Raw genomic sequence first — 16,767 nt, 5'->3', positions numbered from 1 at the left:
GTTGTTTGGACACAAGTAAAACAAAAAAAACTCATAGGTCAGGGAATTAGAGGATAGATATAAATAGGGTGGTAAGAAAAATGTTTTGTTTAAAACAATGTCAAAGACTATGTGGCAAGATTAAGATCAATGGATAGGCCAGTTTCCCCTTCAACCTTACCATCAGATTCAAGACTGACCACTCTACATTCTCTGTCAGTATCATATTTCTGCTCTCTTCCCTATATCCATCTTTGTCCTGAAGTCATTTGCCTCCGCATCCCTCAGTCACAGGAATTACCCAAGTTCACCACCTTGAGCGAGATGTTTTTTTCTCATCTCAGCCCTAAATCTTTTGCTTTGTGACTCTTCACTTTCAACGCGCTAGCTGGGAGAAACATTCTTCCCACATCCAGTCTGTCGAAGTTTTGTATGTCTTTATAAGATTCCCTGTTATTCTTATCTTTAGTGAATACAGTCCTAGGCCATTTAATTGCTCCTCCTGCAGACCCAAAATTATTTGTTGCACACCCCTTGTACAATATCCTTTTTTGTGTTAGAGACCAAAATTGTGTGTTGTACTCCTCAACAAGACCCTGTGTAAATGAAGCAGCTCTTTCTTGCTGTTGCACTCGAATCTTCTTGATACAATGACCAATGAATCAACTGTGGCTCTGCTGTTTTTTGCACCCGCATGATGGATGGCATGGTGACGTAGTGGTTAGCACAATGCATTACAGTACCAACGACCCAGGTTCAATTCCCACTGCTGCCTATACGGCGTTTGTATGTTCTCCGTGTCAACGCGTGGGTTTCCTCCAAGTGCTCCCATTTCCTCCCACACTCCGAAGATGGAGTGGTTGATTGGTCGTTGTAAATTGCCCCGTAATTAGGCTAGGTTAAAGTCAGGAGATTGCTGGGTGGTGTGGCTCGAAGGGGCGGAAGGGCCTATTCCACGCTGTATCTCAATAAATAAATAATAAAAATAAAAAGTATAAAGTTCTGGGGGATTATAAACTAACGTATGGAATATTTCCTCAGCTGTGTCTGGGGATGGAAGTTAACAGGCCCCTGTAAATTTATCAGCTCTCAGAGCCATTTATGTCCCTGTTATTTTTTTTTTAAAACCAATTAATTGTCCTTGTCCTTAGATGGTCCTTTGTGTGATCAAGCTGTTTTATTTTATATATGCATATTAAATATCATTGCAAGTTCAAAGGCATAATCATTGGTTAAGAATATTTACAATTGCATTTTCTTTCTAAAACAACATCTGGAACAAGAAAGAGGACAATGAGTGGAAGACCTATTTTAGGAATTGGCCAGATTCTGTGACCTCATTATTAGTGCTGCTAACAACAGCCAATAATCCTGATGGTAAGTTGAGGTTTTATTTATTGCCAAATATAATTGCTGTATCATGTTTATAATTGCTTAATGGGAAATATTTTGCTTCATCTGGGATGGGGCAGCACGGTAGTGTAGCAGCTAGCGTAACGCTTTGTAGCGCTAGAGGACTGGGTTCAATCCTGCTTTTACCTGTAAGGAACTTGCTCATTTTCCTTCTGTCTGTGTGGGCGTCCAACCGTGTAAGTTTCCTGGGAGGCTCCCATTTCTTCCCAGATTCCAAAGATGTGTGGGTTAGTAAGTTGTGGGCATGCTATGCCAGTTCCAGAGGTACGACGATGTAGAAGCAATGAAAGACTACACCCATTAGGATGGACAAACAACCAATATGCAAAAGTTAACTATGCAAATACTAAAGAAAAAAAAAGCAGTAAATATTGAGAACATGAGACGAAACATCCTTGAAAGTGAGTCCATAGTTTGTGGAAACAGTTCAGTGATGGGGTTAGTGAAGTTATCACTTCTGGTTCAAGAGCCTGGTTGGCGAAAGCTAACAAGAGAAAGCAATATGGCTTACACCAGAAGTGAACAGCAAATTAATTAAAATGGAATCGGACACAGGCTTGCCTGTTTCGGTCAATCCACAAAATGAGTTTGAGTGGCATTTCAAAGATACTGAACTGAAGTCTGTATCTGAAACCTTAAAACTATTGAAAAAGTAACTCCTCTGTGAACGATATTTGTAGCAGTGAAATACAATAACCAACAAACTGCATTGGGCTTGTACGTGGTTACAAACAGGAGGGCCAGTATTGATGGGCTGGAGATTCATCCACCGTGTGCATGCCACGTCCCCTGCAATAGAGTCAACCGAAAGTGAATTACAAAAGGTGCTGATGATACCGCAGCTGTATTCAAGGACGACAAGCTCAAACGTATTAAGGTTCAAATAGTGTTAAATAAAAATGCCACACCCAAGTTTTACAAAGCCCCTCCGATTCCTCGTACCATCCATGATCAGGTAGCCAGTGAGCTAGGTTGCATGGAGGCTGAAAGAAGTCTTTCCAAGGTTGTGTGGAGCCCATGGGCAATGCCAGTGGTCCCAGTAGCGATGAAGAATGGGTCTGTGAGGATCTGTCATGATTTTAAGGTCACCATCAACCCAGGATTAAAAGTAGATCAATACCCTCTGCCCAGGATAGAGGGTGTATTTGCACATCATTTTGGAGGGAAACACTTCAGCAAAGTGGATTTCATTGAGGTCTATTTGCCAATGGAGATGGAAGAGGAGTCCATAGTGTTTCTCACCATAAACACTCTCAAAAGGTTTTATCACTATAATAGGCTTATTTTTGGAGTAGCATCTGCACTTGCACTCTGTAAGGAAGCTATGGACCAGGTGCTACAAGGCACAAGGATTATGCACGTGTGCTGAGTAAGTTCAAACAGTGGTGGATGTCCCAAGGCCACAGGGCACGTCATGGTTACGGTCCTTTTTAGGATTGCCAATTACTGTAACAGATTTTTGCCAAACCTGGCTACTATGCTCCATATTAGATTATGAGTACACTCAGTCCTCTTTTATTGTCATTTAGAAATGCATACATGCATTAAGAAATGATACAATGTTTCTCCGGAGTGATATCACAGAAAACATTACAGACCAAAGATTAACACTGACAAAATCACATAATTATAACATATAGTTACAGCAGTGCAAAGCAATACCATAATTTGATAAAGAACAGACCATAGGCACAGTAAAAAAAAGTCTCAAAGTCCCGAGTCGATTGAGTCCCCAAGAGCAGGCGGCAAAAGGGAGAAACTCCCTGCCATAAACCTGCAGGCACCGTCAACTTGCTGATACCTTGGAAGCAGCCGACCCTGAGTCCATCCGTCCGAAAACTCCAAGCTTCTGAGCAGCCTGTCCGATACAGCCTCCTGAGCGCCTTCGACCTCTCCCTGGCCGCTGAAACACGCAAAGCCGAGGATTTCGAGGCCTTCAGCTCCAGAGATTCCGGTTACCACACAGCAGCAGTGGTAGCAAAGCAGACATTTCAGAAGTTTTCCAGATGTTCCGCTGTGCTCTCACATCTGTCTCCATCAAATTAGGATTGTGCACGGTACCCTAATTGACAGATAACAGACATCACCACCGAAGTGGCCGCGCGCGCTGCCGTCACGCCGCCATCTCTCCTCCCTCCTGGGAGAATTTACTACATATTACTACAGAGTGGGGATAATGGCATTGGACAAAGCAGAGTGCGGTGGCTTTCTAAAGGACGTAGGAAGTGGTGACATCAGACATTGTATTTGCACATTGCAGTCCACATTGTTCAATGAGGCTTGTCTGTGATGCTTCAACTTGTGGTGTTGGTACAGTCCTGTCACATGTTATGAGTGAAGGAAGTGAAAGTTTCCTTTCCCCTGCAGATTGTGCCTTGTTTCATCCAGCATCTGGTTTGGAGAGTGTTTACCCTCATTGCTGATCGTCAACCACCGGTACTCATTTTGAGTCAACATTATAGCACTAGAGGACCGGCTTCAGTCCTGTTTTTACCTGTAAGGAGCTTGCTCATTTTCCTTTTGTTTGTGTGGGCGTCCAACCATGCAAGTTTCCTGAGAATGCAGAGATGGGCTCTGTTTCTTGGAGGCCACAATTACAGGATCGAATTCAAGAGGACTAACCATGGAGTTGCTAATGGATTGTCCTACTTACCCTTGGAAGAGGAAATGTAAAAAAAGAGGACTCTCCTCTTGACTTCCTTGATGCAAATCGAAAGTCTCCCTATTACAGCAGAGATAATCTAAAGGGAAACCAGAAAAGACTGTCTCAGGTCTCCATGGCAATGCAAAATAGCTGTAATGTGGAGCAGAAATCTCAGTTCCCCAGTGTTTACCAGGGCCAGGATGAACTTGCTCTTATGTAGGGAGAGGTAAAGTCATAGTCATACTTTATTGATCCCGGGGGAAATTGGTTTTCACTACAGTTGCACCATAAATAATAGATAGTAATAGAACCATAAATAGTTAAATAGTAATATGTAAATTATACCAGGAAATAAGTCCAGGACCAGCCTATTGGCTCAGGGTGTCTGACCCTCCAAGGGAGGAGTTGTAAAGTTTAATGGCCACAGGCAGGAATGACTTCCTATGACGCTCTGTGTTGCATCTCGGTGGAATGAGTCTCTGGCTGAATGTACTCCTGTGCCCACCCAGTACATTATGTAGTGGATGGGAGACATTGACAAGATGGCATGCAATTTAGACAGCATCCTCTTTTCAGACACCGCTGTGAGAGAGTCCAGTTCCATCCCCACAACATCACTGGCCTTACGAGTGGGTTTGTTGATTTTGTTGGTGTCTGCTACCCTCAGCCTGCTGCCCCAGCACACAACAGCAAACATGATCACACTGGCCACCACAGACTCGTAGAACATCCTCAGCATCATCCGGCAGATGTTAAAGGACCTCAGTCTCCTCAGGAAATAGAGACGGCTCTGACCCTTCTTGTAGACAGCCTCGGTGTTCCTTGACCAGTCCAGTTTATTGTCAATTCGTATCCCCAGGTATTTGTAATCCTCCACCATGTCCACACTGACCCCCTGGATGGAAACAGGGGTCACCGGTACCTTATCTCTCCTCAGGTCTACCACCAGCTCCTTCGTCTTTTTCCACATTAAGCTGCAGATAATTCTGCTCACACCATGTGACAAAGTTTCCTACCGTAGCCCTGTACTTAGCCTTATCTCCCTTGTTGATGCATCCAACTATGGCATGGTCATCCGAAAACTTCTGAAAGTGTTGGAGGAGTTGCATCTAGGCTGGGTCAAAATGAAAGCATTGGGTCGAAGCTTTGTCTGGTGGCCTGGAATAGATCGGCAGATTGAACAACTCACCTTGCACAGTTTGGGATGCCAACATGCCCAGAAGATGCCAGGAGCAGCACCTCTCCGTCCCTGCATTGCCCTGGCTGTGGATTTTGCCAGACCATTCGTGAGCACCAATTACTTGGTAGTATTGGATGCAGCTACAAAGTGGCCAGAAGTGTTCCCAATTGCCTCCTCAACAGCCTCTCACACTGATGTTTTGAGAAGCCTCTTCTTAAGGACTGGTGTTCCAGAACACTTAGTTAGTGACAATGGACGACAGTTTGTTGCGGAATAGTTTCAGTCATTCCTGAAGACGAATAGAATTAGACATATGTAGTAACTTGTACTTTGAAAAAGGCACACTCGACAACTTCATGCCCAAAGAAACAACTTTATCTTGAACTTCAAAACCGTTATGTATACACAGAGGCTTTCACAACCTGTACGGCACGGCGGGCACACTATATGCAAAACAAACCAGAAGTAAAAAGAACGGAAGTAAACCCCCCCCCCTTTATCCTAACTAGTATTAACTTACTTTTAATAATGCTCACATTACAACACTTCTCCCCCTTTAAAATCCAACATCCCCAAATGTAAAAAACTGGGAAATAAAAACAGTGGTGTTACTAACGGGTACCCCTGAAAACTTACACTCCGTAACAGTTTACCAATACAAAACATCTGGAAAATGTGACAGATTCAACATTCAATCTAACAGCAACAAAAAAAGAACTGTCCTGTCAAAGATTCAGTCTGTCAGGAAGTTTACGAGTGCGCTGTGATCTGCGCACTACCCCGGTGACCCAGCAAGCACCGTTGGTGATGGTGTTTTGGGTGGGTCTGGTGTTGGGGGCATGAGAGGGGTCTGAGTGTCCATCCTCCTCAGGGGACCCTGACCCCTCTGCCAGCATCTCGCCCTCTGGCAAAGTCACTGGTGGACATGCTTCTGCAGTAGTCTGTCTCACTTTTGCCTTCATGTCCGGGCGCAGCAGGTCCAATCTTGACTTGGGCCTATGCCCCATCAGCATCTCTGCGGGAGTGCGGGCAGTCGTAGTCTGTGGCGTGAGGCGGTATTTAAACAGGAAACGTGAAAGCTGAATGCTAAGAGAGTCCCCTGTCATCCGCTTCAGGCCTGCCTTCACTGTCTGAGCAGCTCGCTCAGGCAAACCATTGGAGGCTGGGTGGAAAGGGGCCGTCTGAATGTGTTGAATGCCATTCTGTTGCGTGAACTCACTGAACAGTTCACTGGTGAACGTGGGGCAATTATCAGTGACCAGAGTGTCAGGCAACCCGTGGACTGCAAACACTTGCCTGAGTTTGCCTATGGTTGAGGGGGCTGTGATGTTGCTCATGATGTGAGCTTCGATCCATTTAAAATGCGCATCTACCATGACAAGAAACATCTGTCCCATAAAAGGGCCAGCAAAGTCCAAATGTAGCCTAGACCACGGGTAGTCCGGCCACTCCCATGGATGCAAAGGAGCTGGTGGTGGCACATTCTGATTAGTCTGACATTGCGTGCATGATTTTACCTTGTTCTCCAGATCCTAATCCATTCTTGACCACCAAATGTACAATCCTGCAAGGCTTTTCATTTGAGACACTCCTGGATGAGTCTCATGAATTTCCTCCACAATCTGTGAACGGCCAGGGGGAGGCACGATGACCCTCGCCCCCCCCCCAGAAAATGCAGCCATCCTGCAGACTGAGTCCTGTCTTGCGTTTGGCATAAGGCCTCAGTTCCTCTCCTTTCACGACTCTGGGCCAACCTTGTAAAAGAAAAGTCTTGAAGTGGGACAGGACTGGGTCCCTCTCTGTCCACTGCCTGATCTGGGTTGCCTTTACGGGTGTCTCTGACAGCCTCTCCAATGAAAACACAGTCTCTGGAGGCACATGTGTAGTAACAGGTGTCTCAGGTAAAGGTAGTCGACTCAGTGCATCAGCATTCGCATTATTCCCACCCGCTCTGTACACTATAGTGTACCGGTAGGCTGAGAATATAAGAGCCCAACGCTGTATCCTGGCTGAGGCTAGTGGTGGGATGCATCTAGTCTCACTGAACAGGCTCATCAGTGGTTTATGGTCTGTATAAATTGTAAATACGCATCCATAAAGGTACTGATGAAAGCATTTGACCGCAAAAACAATGGCCAGACCTTCTTTGTCTAGCTGTGAATATCCCTTCTCAGCAGCTGTCAGGGTACGTGAAGCAAAACCAATAGGCTTCTCTGAACGGTCCTCCATTACATGCGAGAGAACTGCCCCGACTCCATAGGGTGAGGCACCGCATGCAAGGGTGATCTTCTCGTCTGGGTCATAGTGAACAAACAGCTTCGCTGAGTGGAGGAATTCTTTCACTTCCTTGAAAGCTTTGGAGGAGTTCTTTCACTTCCTTGAAAGCTTTCTCCGGCTCTTCACCCCACTGCCACTTAGTGTCATTGTGAAGCAGCTTATACAGTGGGGTCAAAACCCTTGAGAGGTTCGGAAGAAACTTGCCATAATAATTCACCATGCCCAAAAATGATCTGAGTTCCGTGACGGTCTTAGGGCTTGGGGCTTCCTTAATAGCTCTCACTTCGTCCTCCACAGGGCAAAGCCCCTCAGCTGTGATCTCGTGTCCCAGGTAAGTCACACTCGATGCCAGGAACACAGATTCTCCGCGTTTCAACCACAGTCCTGCGTCTGAGAGCCTCTTCAGCACCCGTTCTAAATTAGCCAGATGCTCCGCCTCCGTAGCCTCCGTGATCAAAATATCATCAAGGTACACTGCGACGTGTGGAATCCCCTGCAGCAAAGTGTCCATTGTCCTTTGGAAAATGGCAGGGCTGGACGCCACTCCAAACTCCAGGCGATTGTACTTGACTAATCCTTTGTGCGCAATAATTGTGACGTACTCCTTTGAATCCTCGTCGAGCAGCAGCTGTTGGTAGGCGTGGCTCATTTCCAGCTTTGTGAACAGCTTACCCCCTGACAGGGTCGCAAACAGGTCATCCACCCGTGGCAATGGGTACTCCTCCAGCCTAGAGACCTGATTCATTGTAAGCTTAAAATCCCCACATATCCTCACCGTTTTGTCTACCTTCAAAACTGGAACAATGGGAGCTGCCCACCTTGAAAACTGGACGTGCTGAATAATGCCCAGCCTCTGTAAATGTTCCAGCTCCTCCTCGACTTTGCCTTTCATGGCATAGGGCACCGACCTGGGCTTAAAAACGTGGTGTAGCCTCAGGGTCGACATGGAGTTTCACTCTTACGCCCTTCAGTGTTCCTAGCTCAAACCCTGAAAACATCACTGTACCGCTGCAGAATGTCTTCCGTCTTGTGTGCATACTTAATTTCATGCAAGTTTAGCCAGATTTTGCAAAGCCAATTGTGACCCAAAAGACTGGGCCCCCTGCCCTTAGCTATCACTAGCCTGGCTTCAGCCTTCTGACCCCTGGCTGAAGTGTCCACATATATCACCCCTAAATGAGGTATGGGCTGACCCGTATAGGTCCTAAGTTTGAGCTTTGACAGTCTAACGGGAGGCAGCTTGGACCCCCATGTCCTCCTGTAGGTCTCCTCACTAATGACCAATGCAGTAGGCCCTGAATCAATCTCAAACTTAATGTCCTTTCCCCTGACATTGACTGTGGCATAATACGGTTCAGGTGGTTCCTCATCTGTTTCCAGTGCAAACATGTTGTAGGCACACGCTGCCTCTTCATCTGCTTCTTCTAGATGGTGTGTGGCTGCCTGATCCTGTTAAGCTTTCCCCTGCCCAGGCTTAATCTTACCCTTCGAACTCCTGCACTTTTTAGCTAAAAGTCCCTTTTTGCTACAAGCATGGCAGACGGTGTCTTTGAATTTGCAATCATTTGCGTAGTGCGTCGCACCACACCGGAAACATTCCACTCGCTTTGCCTGTTTACCAGTCTCCCTCCTGACTTGGTGCACTGCTGCTGACTGCGACCCCCCATGTCCTTTCTGGATATCCTTGACATTATTAGCAGCCATCTCCATGCCTTGGGCAATCTCTAAGGCTTTCTTGAAAGTCAGTGGTGGGGTTTCCCCTAACAGGTGGCGTTGCATGCCGTCGTTATTAATGCTGCATACCTATCTATCACGGAGCATATCTTCCAACACCGCTCCGAAATCACAATGCTCCGACAGCTGCCGAAGCTCGGCCACAAAATTGGCCACAGACTGACCTGGCTTCCTGAAACGGCTGTGAAACTTACACCGTTGGACTATCACAGAAGGTTCTGGATTGTAATGGTTCCCCACGAGCTTGACCAGTTTGTCATATGGAATGTTCCCCGGTTTCCGCGGTGCGGCTAAATTCCTTATTAGTTTGTAAGTCTTTGCCCCACACATACTCAGGAGAATAGAGCACTTCTTAGCCTCAGTAATTCCATTAGCACCGAAATAGTGCCCCAGCCTTTCCTCATACTCGGGCCAGTCCTCGTTTTCTTCCAGAAATTCACCGATGGTTCCAAACGTAGCCATCTGAAACGCGAAGCTCCCGTTCGAAAAACGTGCCGATACGTTCACAAAACCAGTTCACCTCATCGTCAGAAATATGTAGTAACATCTCCTTTGAAAAGGGCACACTTGACAACTTCATGCCCAAAGAAACAACTTTATGTCGAACTTCAAAACCGTTATGTATATACAGAGGCTTTCACAACCCGTACGGCATGGCGGGCGCACAATATACACAAAGCACACCGGAAGTATAAAGAACAGAAGTAAATCCCCCTGCATTATCCTAATTAGTATTATCTTTTAATAATGCTCACATTACAACAACATGCTACATCTGCACCACACCACCCTGCTACAAGTGGTTTGGTGGGAATGTTTCCCCAGAGTCTAAAGACTGGACAGTGAACAATGTCAGCAGAAGACAGTACACTAACTCTGAATCAGAAGCTCTCCAGCTTCCTCCTTGCATATCACAATACAGCACGTTCAACGACCAGCATTTCACCAATTATGCTGTTCAAGAGTATGCAGGATCAACAGCCGAGACAAACTTAAGGCTCAAACAAGGAGGTTCGATGTTTCACTCATGGACAAACGGTCCTGGTGAGGGTCGACAGGTGATCAAAAGTGAGTACTTGGAAAGATGAAGGTCAGAACTGAACCACTCTCCTACACAAAGGGGATTGCGTCCGATGTCTTCTGGAGAGGACACATTGATCAGATGAGGAGAGCCAAGTCAATTGTTAGAGAAGAAAAGTGTCCAGAGCTGTCAGAACTCCTTCCTGTACTCTCAGGGTTAAGTCCTACAATCACCACGGAAGAGGCCGCAGAAACCGAGATTGTTTCACAGCCACACACACAAAATGCTGGAAGATCTCAGCAGGCCAGGCAGCATTTATGGAAAAGAGTACGGTCGACGCTTCGAGCCAAGACCCTTCAGCAGGACTGGGGAAAAAAGATGAGTAGAATTAAAAGACGGGGGGGGGGTGTTGAAGTAAAGAGCTGGGAAGTTGATTGGTGAATGAGATACAGGGTTGGAGAAGGGGCAATCTATTAGGAGATAACAGAAGGCCATGGAGGAAAGAAAATCGTGGAGGAGTACCAGAGGGAGGCGGTGGGCAGGCAAGGAGATAAGATGAGAGAGGGAAAAGGGAATGAGGGAAAAAATGTGGTACAAGCTGGCTGTGAAGACATATTCCCAGGAAGGATACAGGGCTGTGGTAATGGGTCTGGGTAAGCATGCAGTTGGCGAGTTGGAGGGCTGCAGAGATCACAGAGGGAGCAGTGAGAAAGGGTTTCACTGAACTCCCGCCGAAGGGAAGACTTAAACTTCTTCAGGGTAGGCATCCTGGAAGAGACTTCGCAGTGAGGTGATCCAATCACAAACAAGAGATGATCTGCAGATGCTGAAAATCCAAGCAACACACGCAGAATGCTGGAGTAACTCAGCAGGTCAGGCAGCACCCCTGGAAATAAGTACAGTTGACGATCTTTACCCTCTCTCACCTTACCTCCTTGCCTGCTCATCACCTCCCTCTGATGCTCCTCCCCTCTTTTTTCCATGGCCTTCTGTCCTCTCCTATCGGACTCCCCCTTCTCCAGCCTGAATCTCTTTCACCAATTAACTTCCCAGCTCTTTACTTCCCCCCTACCCCTCCAGGTTTCACCTATCACCTTGTATTTCTCCTTCCCCTTCCCCAACCTTTAACTCTACTCTTCATCTTTTTTTCTCTGCTCCTGCTGTAAGGTCTCAGCCCAAAGCGTCGACTGTTTACTCTTGTCCTTGGATGCTGCCTGGCCTGCTGAGTTCCTTCAGCATTTTGTGTGTGTTGCTTGGATTTCCAGCATCTGCAGATTTTCTCTTGTTTGTTTCACAGCCACAAGTCTTGCCTGCCAAATGGAGAGACCTCCCTTGTCAGGAAAGATGCTATCCCACAAGAGGTACGAAATCCTTCACAGTGATTAAACCTTTAGGCCTGAATCTGATAATTTAAAATTTACTCTGCTGTTTATGTGTATATAGTAGTTGTATTATGTAGTGTTTGTGTGTGTTATTTCTTCCTTTTCAAATCTTTTTATTGTTATACAGGAAAAATAACATGAGTACATTGAAGTAACAACACTTACAATGCCTCAAAAAAAACATTATCTTAAACATTGAAAAAAAAATTTGTGATAACAAAAAAAACCTCCTAAGCAGAAAAGTGAGAGGAAAAAAAAAGAACCCATTAGGTGTACAACCCCGCAGTCATGTGTCATACAAAAAGCTTCTAAAAATAAACATCAAACCACCAGCAAGAGAAGAAAATATACTAAAAAAATTTACAATTAGATCATGGAAAAATTATATCAATTAACTCAAATGATAATAACGAGCAAATCAGCCCCATCTTTTCTCAAAATCAAATAAAGATTCATAGGTTCAAAGGTTACAAATAACTGTCTCGGCCTGAGACGTCGACTGTACCTCTTCCTAGAGATGCTGCCTGGCCTGCTGCGTTCACCAGCACCTTTGATGTGTGTTGCTTGAATTTCCAGCATCTGCAGAATTTCTGTTGTGTACAGATCTGTGTCTGATACTCTTTTTATCATAAAAATGACCGAACAATGGTGGTTGGACAAGTTCATAATGTTTCTGTAGTTATTGTTTGCTGCAACTCAATTCCTCCCCCTCCCCCCACTTTAAAAAAAAAACACACACACTAAGCAAATTAGGTTCTGGTTTGTGTGGTGGTAAAGTTCAGTGGTTATTTTTTTCAGTGGGAGGTTGGACATGGTTTTTGACGTTTGTAAATGGAAGGGGTTATTCTAGCACCAGATTCTAGATGTATCCAATGGCGAACAATACTGAAGTGATGTTTTCGCCCTCCCAGACCAAGGACACTGAAGACATAGTTCCTAACCCCTTGTTCTTATTGGTGAACGGAATTAACCAAAGGTTATAGTTCACTGTTTCCTGAGGTTATCATGCTTCTGATTACCATTATCTCCATATCTATGTTTCCTATCAGTATGCTTACGAAACAGTTGGCCAGAGTAAGTGCTAGAATTTGACTTGGTCTTCCTTGACTGCAAAGATTAACAATTTGCTTTTAAAAACTGTGTGCTAGTTACCCTGTACTGAATTATGTAATGCTTTTATTCCTCTTAGTGATGATGCCAGCTTATTCAAGAAACAGACTTCATGCACTTTTCTTCATCACTTTTAGCATTATTGGTAAGTTTTGTGCTTTGACTTACAATTTCCATGCATGCAAATACAACAAAGTGTCTTTAGAAGACCTGAGATTGGTTATACCTATATGAGTAGTGTGGAGGTGGCGAAAGAAACTCCATTCAACAGTTTGTGAACTCTCGATGTTAACGGCATACCAAATGGATGGTTATTTTTACTGGAGACCTGTCTGCCTTCAAGCCTTTCAATCTATCTCCTCACACCCTTGACTATTATATTATTGACTGACTTTGCTCTCGGGCTCTTTTTGCCACTCGCTATCTCCTTTCTTGGAAAAATCCCTGGTTGTGGAATTTTAATTTGCAAAGAAACTTGAGTTACTTTCATTTGGAAAGCTGTATAAATGTATATAAACATGAGAAAACCTGAAGATGCTGGAAATCTAAAGCTACACGTACAAAATACTGGAAGAACTCAGCGGGCCAGGTAGCACCAATGGAAAAGAGTGAACAGTCGACCGTTCAGGCTGAGACCCACAGGCCTCTTGAAAGGTCTTGGTCCAAAACATTGACTAATTACTCTTTTCTATAGATGTTGCCTGGCCTGCTGAGCTCTTCCAGCACTATGTGTATGTTGCTTTAAGTGTATATAGTTGAATTGCATACCCACATTTCAACATAGGTATACAGATTTAGCATTAGAATTTTATTTCAAGTCAGTTAACACTTCAGTCTGAATTTCGGCCCATTCCCAGATCAAACTTGACAATCAGTCATAATTAGGTAATGGATCAGATTCATTGGGCTGAATGGCCGAATTCTGCTCCTAAATCTTATGGTCTTATTCTGGACATTATGAAAGCATCTAGATAAGGTAAATACTTGTTTCTTGTGTTTAAAATGTAGCCTGATAGCTTCTAGAAAATTAATCTGGTCTTTCACAAAATTGAGATGCTGCTTTTTTTGTGCTTCCTCAGGAACCTACTTGCTAATGAACTTACTGACGGCTATTATTTATAATCAATTTCGCGGATATTTACTTGTAAGTATTCCTGTGAATGCTTTTCATTAACAATTACATTCAGAAGAATTCCCAAGGGCAAGAGGCTCTGGAATGAGGTGGCGCTCCATAAATCTCCTGGCAGTCATTTGGTTTCAGTATTAATGAATCTAGGATTGGTACACAAAGTTAGGTATTCCTTAAAGTTTTTTCCCCCCGGGATCTTTTGGTGGAATTAAAAAGAGACAGTTTTAATTTCCCTCTCTTGTTTGTTGGAAAAGATTTATCACATTGATTACTTGATGACTTTTTTTTTCCAGAGATTATGCGGATAAGTTAATTTGATGACACCAGTCTTATTTGAACAAGTATTTAAGTGTGCATTCAATCTCCCTTCTGCCTTATAAACTGTGGCAGTGTAGTATGTAATATCTTAGACATAAATTGTCCTGTTTTAAAAAAAATAATCAGAATGTGTCCCAAATGCTGCTGCTAAGAAGAACTTGCAAACATCTCATCTCCTCTGAAGTTTTAAGAGATGTGTAGTTGGGATTTTCATGTTACTGATGAGTTATTCTGGTATTTGCCTTTATCACAATACTTGACCTATCGGGGAAATGTTTTGATTATTAAATGTGTACTGAAGATTATGTTGTGGAGATGCTTCTTTAAAAAAATGGTGTGGGATGAGTGTACAATATTGCTATAAATAGTTCTTGTAATTGCTTTTAGTTATTGATTTGCCTTGCAGTTGTAAAACATTCATAACTTGAATCACAGAATCAATCATCCTTTGGAGTGTACCTGGAGCATTTTTCATTCCAAAGGGTAAAACATTATACTCAGACAGTCCAGATGGTGTGACAAATGCAGAGATTTCTCTAGCCCTTTCTGTCAAGGGAACACACCAGTACCCTTTTAACAGGTGTGGAGGGAGGAGGAGATGGCGGCGCGACACAGCGCGTGCGGCCATTCTGAATGAATATTGATTATGTGTAACTAGGGGCCGTGCACAATCCGGATTTGATGGAGCCAGCTGTGAGAAGCGCAGGGGAACATCTGGAGTAACTTCTGAAATGCCTGCTTCGCTGCTGCTGCTACTGTGCGATCGAGAATCTCTGGAGACAAAGGCCCCAAATCCTTGGCTTTGCCTATTGCCTGTTGCTGGGGCCAGGGTTGAAGCGCTCGGCAGAGATGGTGCTCGGTGTCGAAGAGGTGGGTCAGAGGTTCGGAGTTTTTCGGGTGGACTCTGAGTTGGACTGTGGTTGGATGCTTCCAGGATGCTGCACCGGCAAGTTGGCGGCGCTGGAGATTTACCGTCTGTGTGAGATGATGGGACTTCGGAGAGACTTTGAGACTTTTACTGTGCCATGGTCTGTTCTTATCAAATTACGGTATTGCTTTGTACTGTTGTACCTATATGTTATAATTATGTGGTTTTTGTTACTTTTTAAGTTGGTTTGTCATGTGTTTTCGTGATATCATTCTGGAAAAACATTTTCCAGGAGTTGAGGATGCCATCGTCTACCTGCTGAACTGTGTATACGCCCACTTCGACAAGCCAGCGAGCACTGTGAGGGTCATGTTTTTTGACTTCTCCAGTGCATTCAGCACCATCCGCCCTGCTGTGCTGGGGGAGAAGCTGACAGCGATGCAGGTGGATGCTTTCCTGGTGTCGTGGATTCTTGATTACCTGACTGGCAGACCACACTATGTGTGCTTGCAACACTGTGTCAGACAGTGGTCTGCAGCACTGGGGCTCCACAGGGGACTGTCTTGTCTCCCTTTCTCTTCACCATCTACACATCGGACTTCAACTACTGCACAGAGTCTTGCCATCTTCAGAAGTTTTCTGATGACTCTGCCATAGTTGGATGCATCAGCAAGGGAGATGAGGCTGAGTTACAGGGCTACGGTAGGAAACTGTATGCCGGATGATGCTGAGGATGTTCTACGAGTCTGTGGTGGCCAGTGCTATCATGTTTGCTGTTGTGTGCTGGGGCAGCAGGCTGAGGGTAGCAAAGACCAACAGAATCAACAAACTCATTCATAAGGCCAGTGATGTTGTGGGGATGGAACTGGACTCTCTGACGGTGGTGACTGAAAAGAGGATGCTGTCCAAGTAGCATGCCATCTTGGACAATGTCTTCCATCCGCTACATAATGTACTGGTTGGGCACAGGAGTACATTCAGCCAGAGACTCATTCCACCGAGATGCAACACAGAGCGTCATAGGAAGTCATTCCTGCCTGTGGCCATCAAACTTTATAACTCCTCCCTTGGAGGGTCAGACACCCTGAGCCAATAGGCCGGTCCTGGACTTATTTTCCATCTGGCATAATTTACATATTATTTAATTATTTATGGTTTTATATTGCTATATTTATATATTCTTGGTTGGTGCAACTATAACGAAACCTGATTTCCCTCGGGATCAATAAAGTATGTCTATCTATCTATGTATCTATCTATTATCATTTCTTAATGCATGCATTACTAAATGACAAAAGGGTACTGCGTGTCCTCATAATCATAATCATCTTTGTAAGGTATTTAGCCTTTCCCACCTTAGCAATACAGTCATCCACTCTCGGAATAGGATAAGCACCTGTCTTGGTCACTGCATTAACTTACCTGTAATCAGTACAGAATCTCATGCTGCCGTCCGGTTTAGGCACAATAACGCAGGGCGACACCCAGTCTGATGTTGAGGGCCTAATGATACCGTTTGTCAGCATGCCTCCAATTTCTTGTTCAGCCATTTTACTCTTTTCTAAATTCATCTTATAGGGATATTGCTTAAGTGGGTCAACTTGACCTAATTAAGCAAGCAAGTCAAACATATTAAAAATCTTCTCATTTTAAATTGTGAAACAAAGTAAAACATGAATCATTCTAATGGACATGTCACCTATTGAGAATAG

At 44.5% G+C, this 16,767-nt stretch overlaps 1 protein-coding gene across 1 annotated transcript in view; it reads left to right on the top strand.

The window, feature by feature from the left end:
• The window catches only part of tpcn2 (two pore segment channel 2), an 80,511-nt gene that overhangs the window by 25,453 nt on the left and 38,291 nt on the right, over window positions 1-16,767 (top strand). The window contains exons 8-10 of the mRNA XM_063061701.1: window positions 1,263-1,356; window positions 12,820-12,885; window positions 13,820-13,884. Of these exons, the coding sequence (XP_062917771.1) occupies window positions 1,263-1,356; window positions 12,820-12,885; window positions 13,820-13,884 (225 nt within the window). The remainder of the gene's footprint in view (window positions 1-1,262; window positions 1,357-12,819; window positions 12,886-13,819; window positions 13,885-16,767) is intronic.

This window comes from Mobula hypostoma, chromosome 11 (assembly GCF_963921235.1).
Source record: "Mobula hypostoma chromosome 11, sMobHyp1.1, whole genome shotgun sequence".
In the NCBI taxonomy this organism is placed as follows: domain Eukaryota; kingdom Metazoa; phylum Chordata; class Chondrichthyes; order Myliobatiformes; family Myliobatidae; genus Mobula; species Mobula hypostoma.
This window is presented reverse-complemented; position numbering and strand designations above follow the sequence as displayed.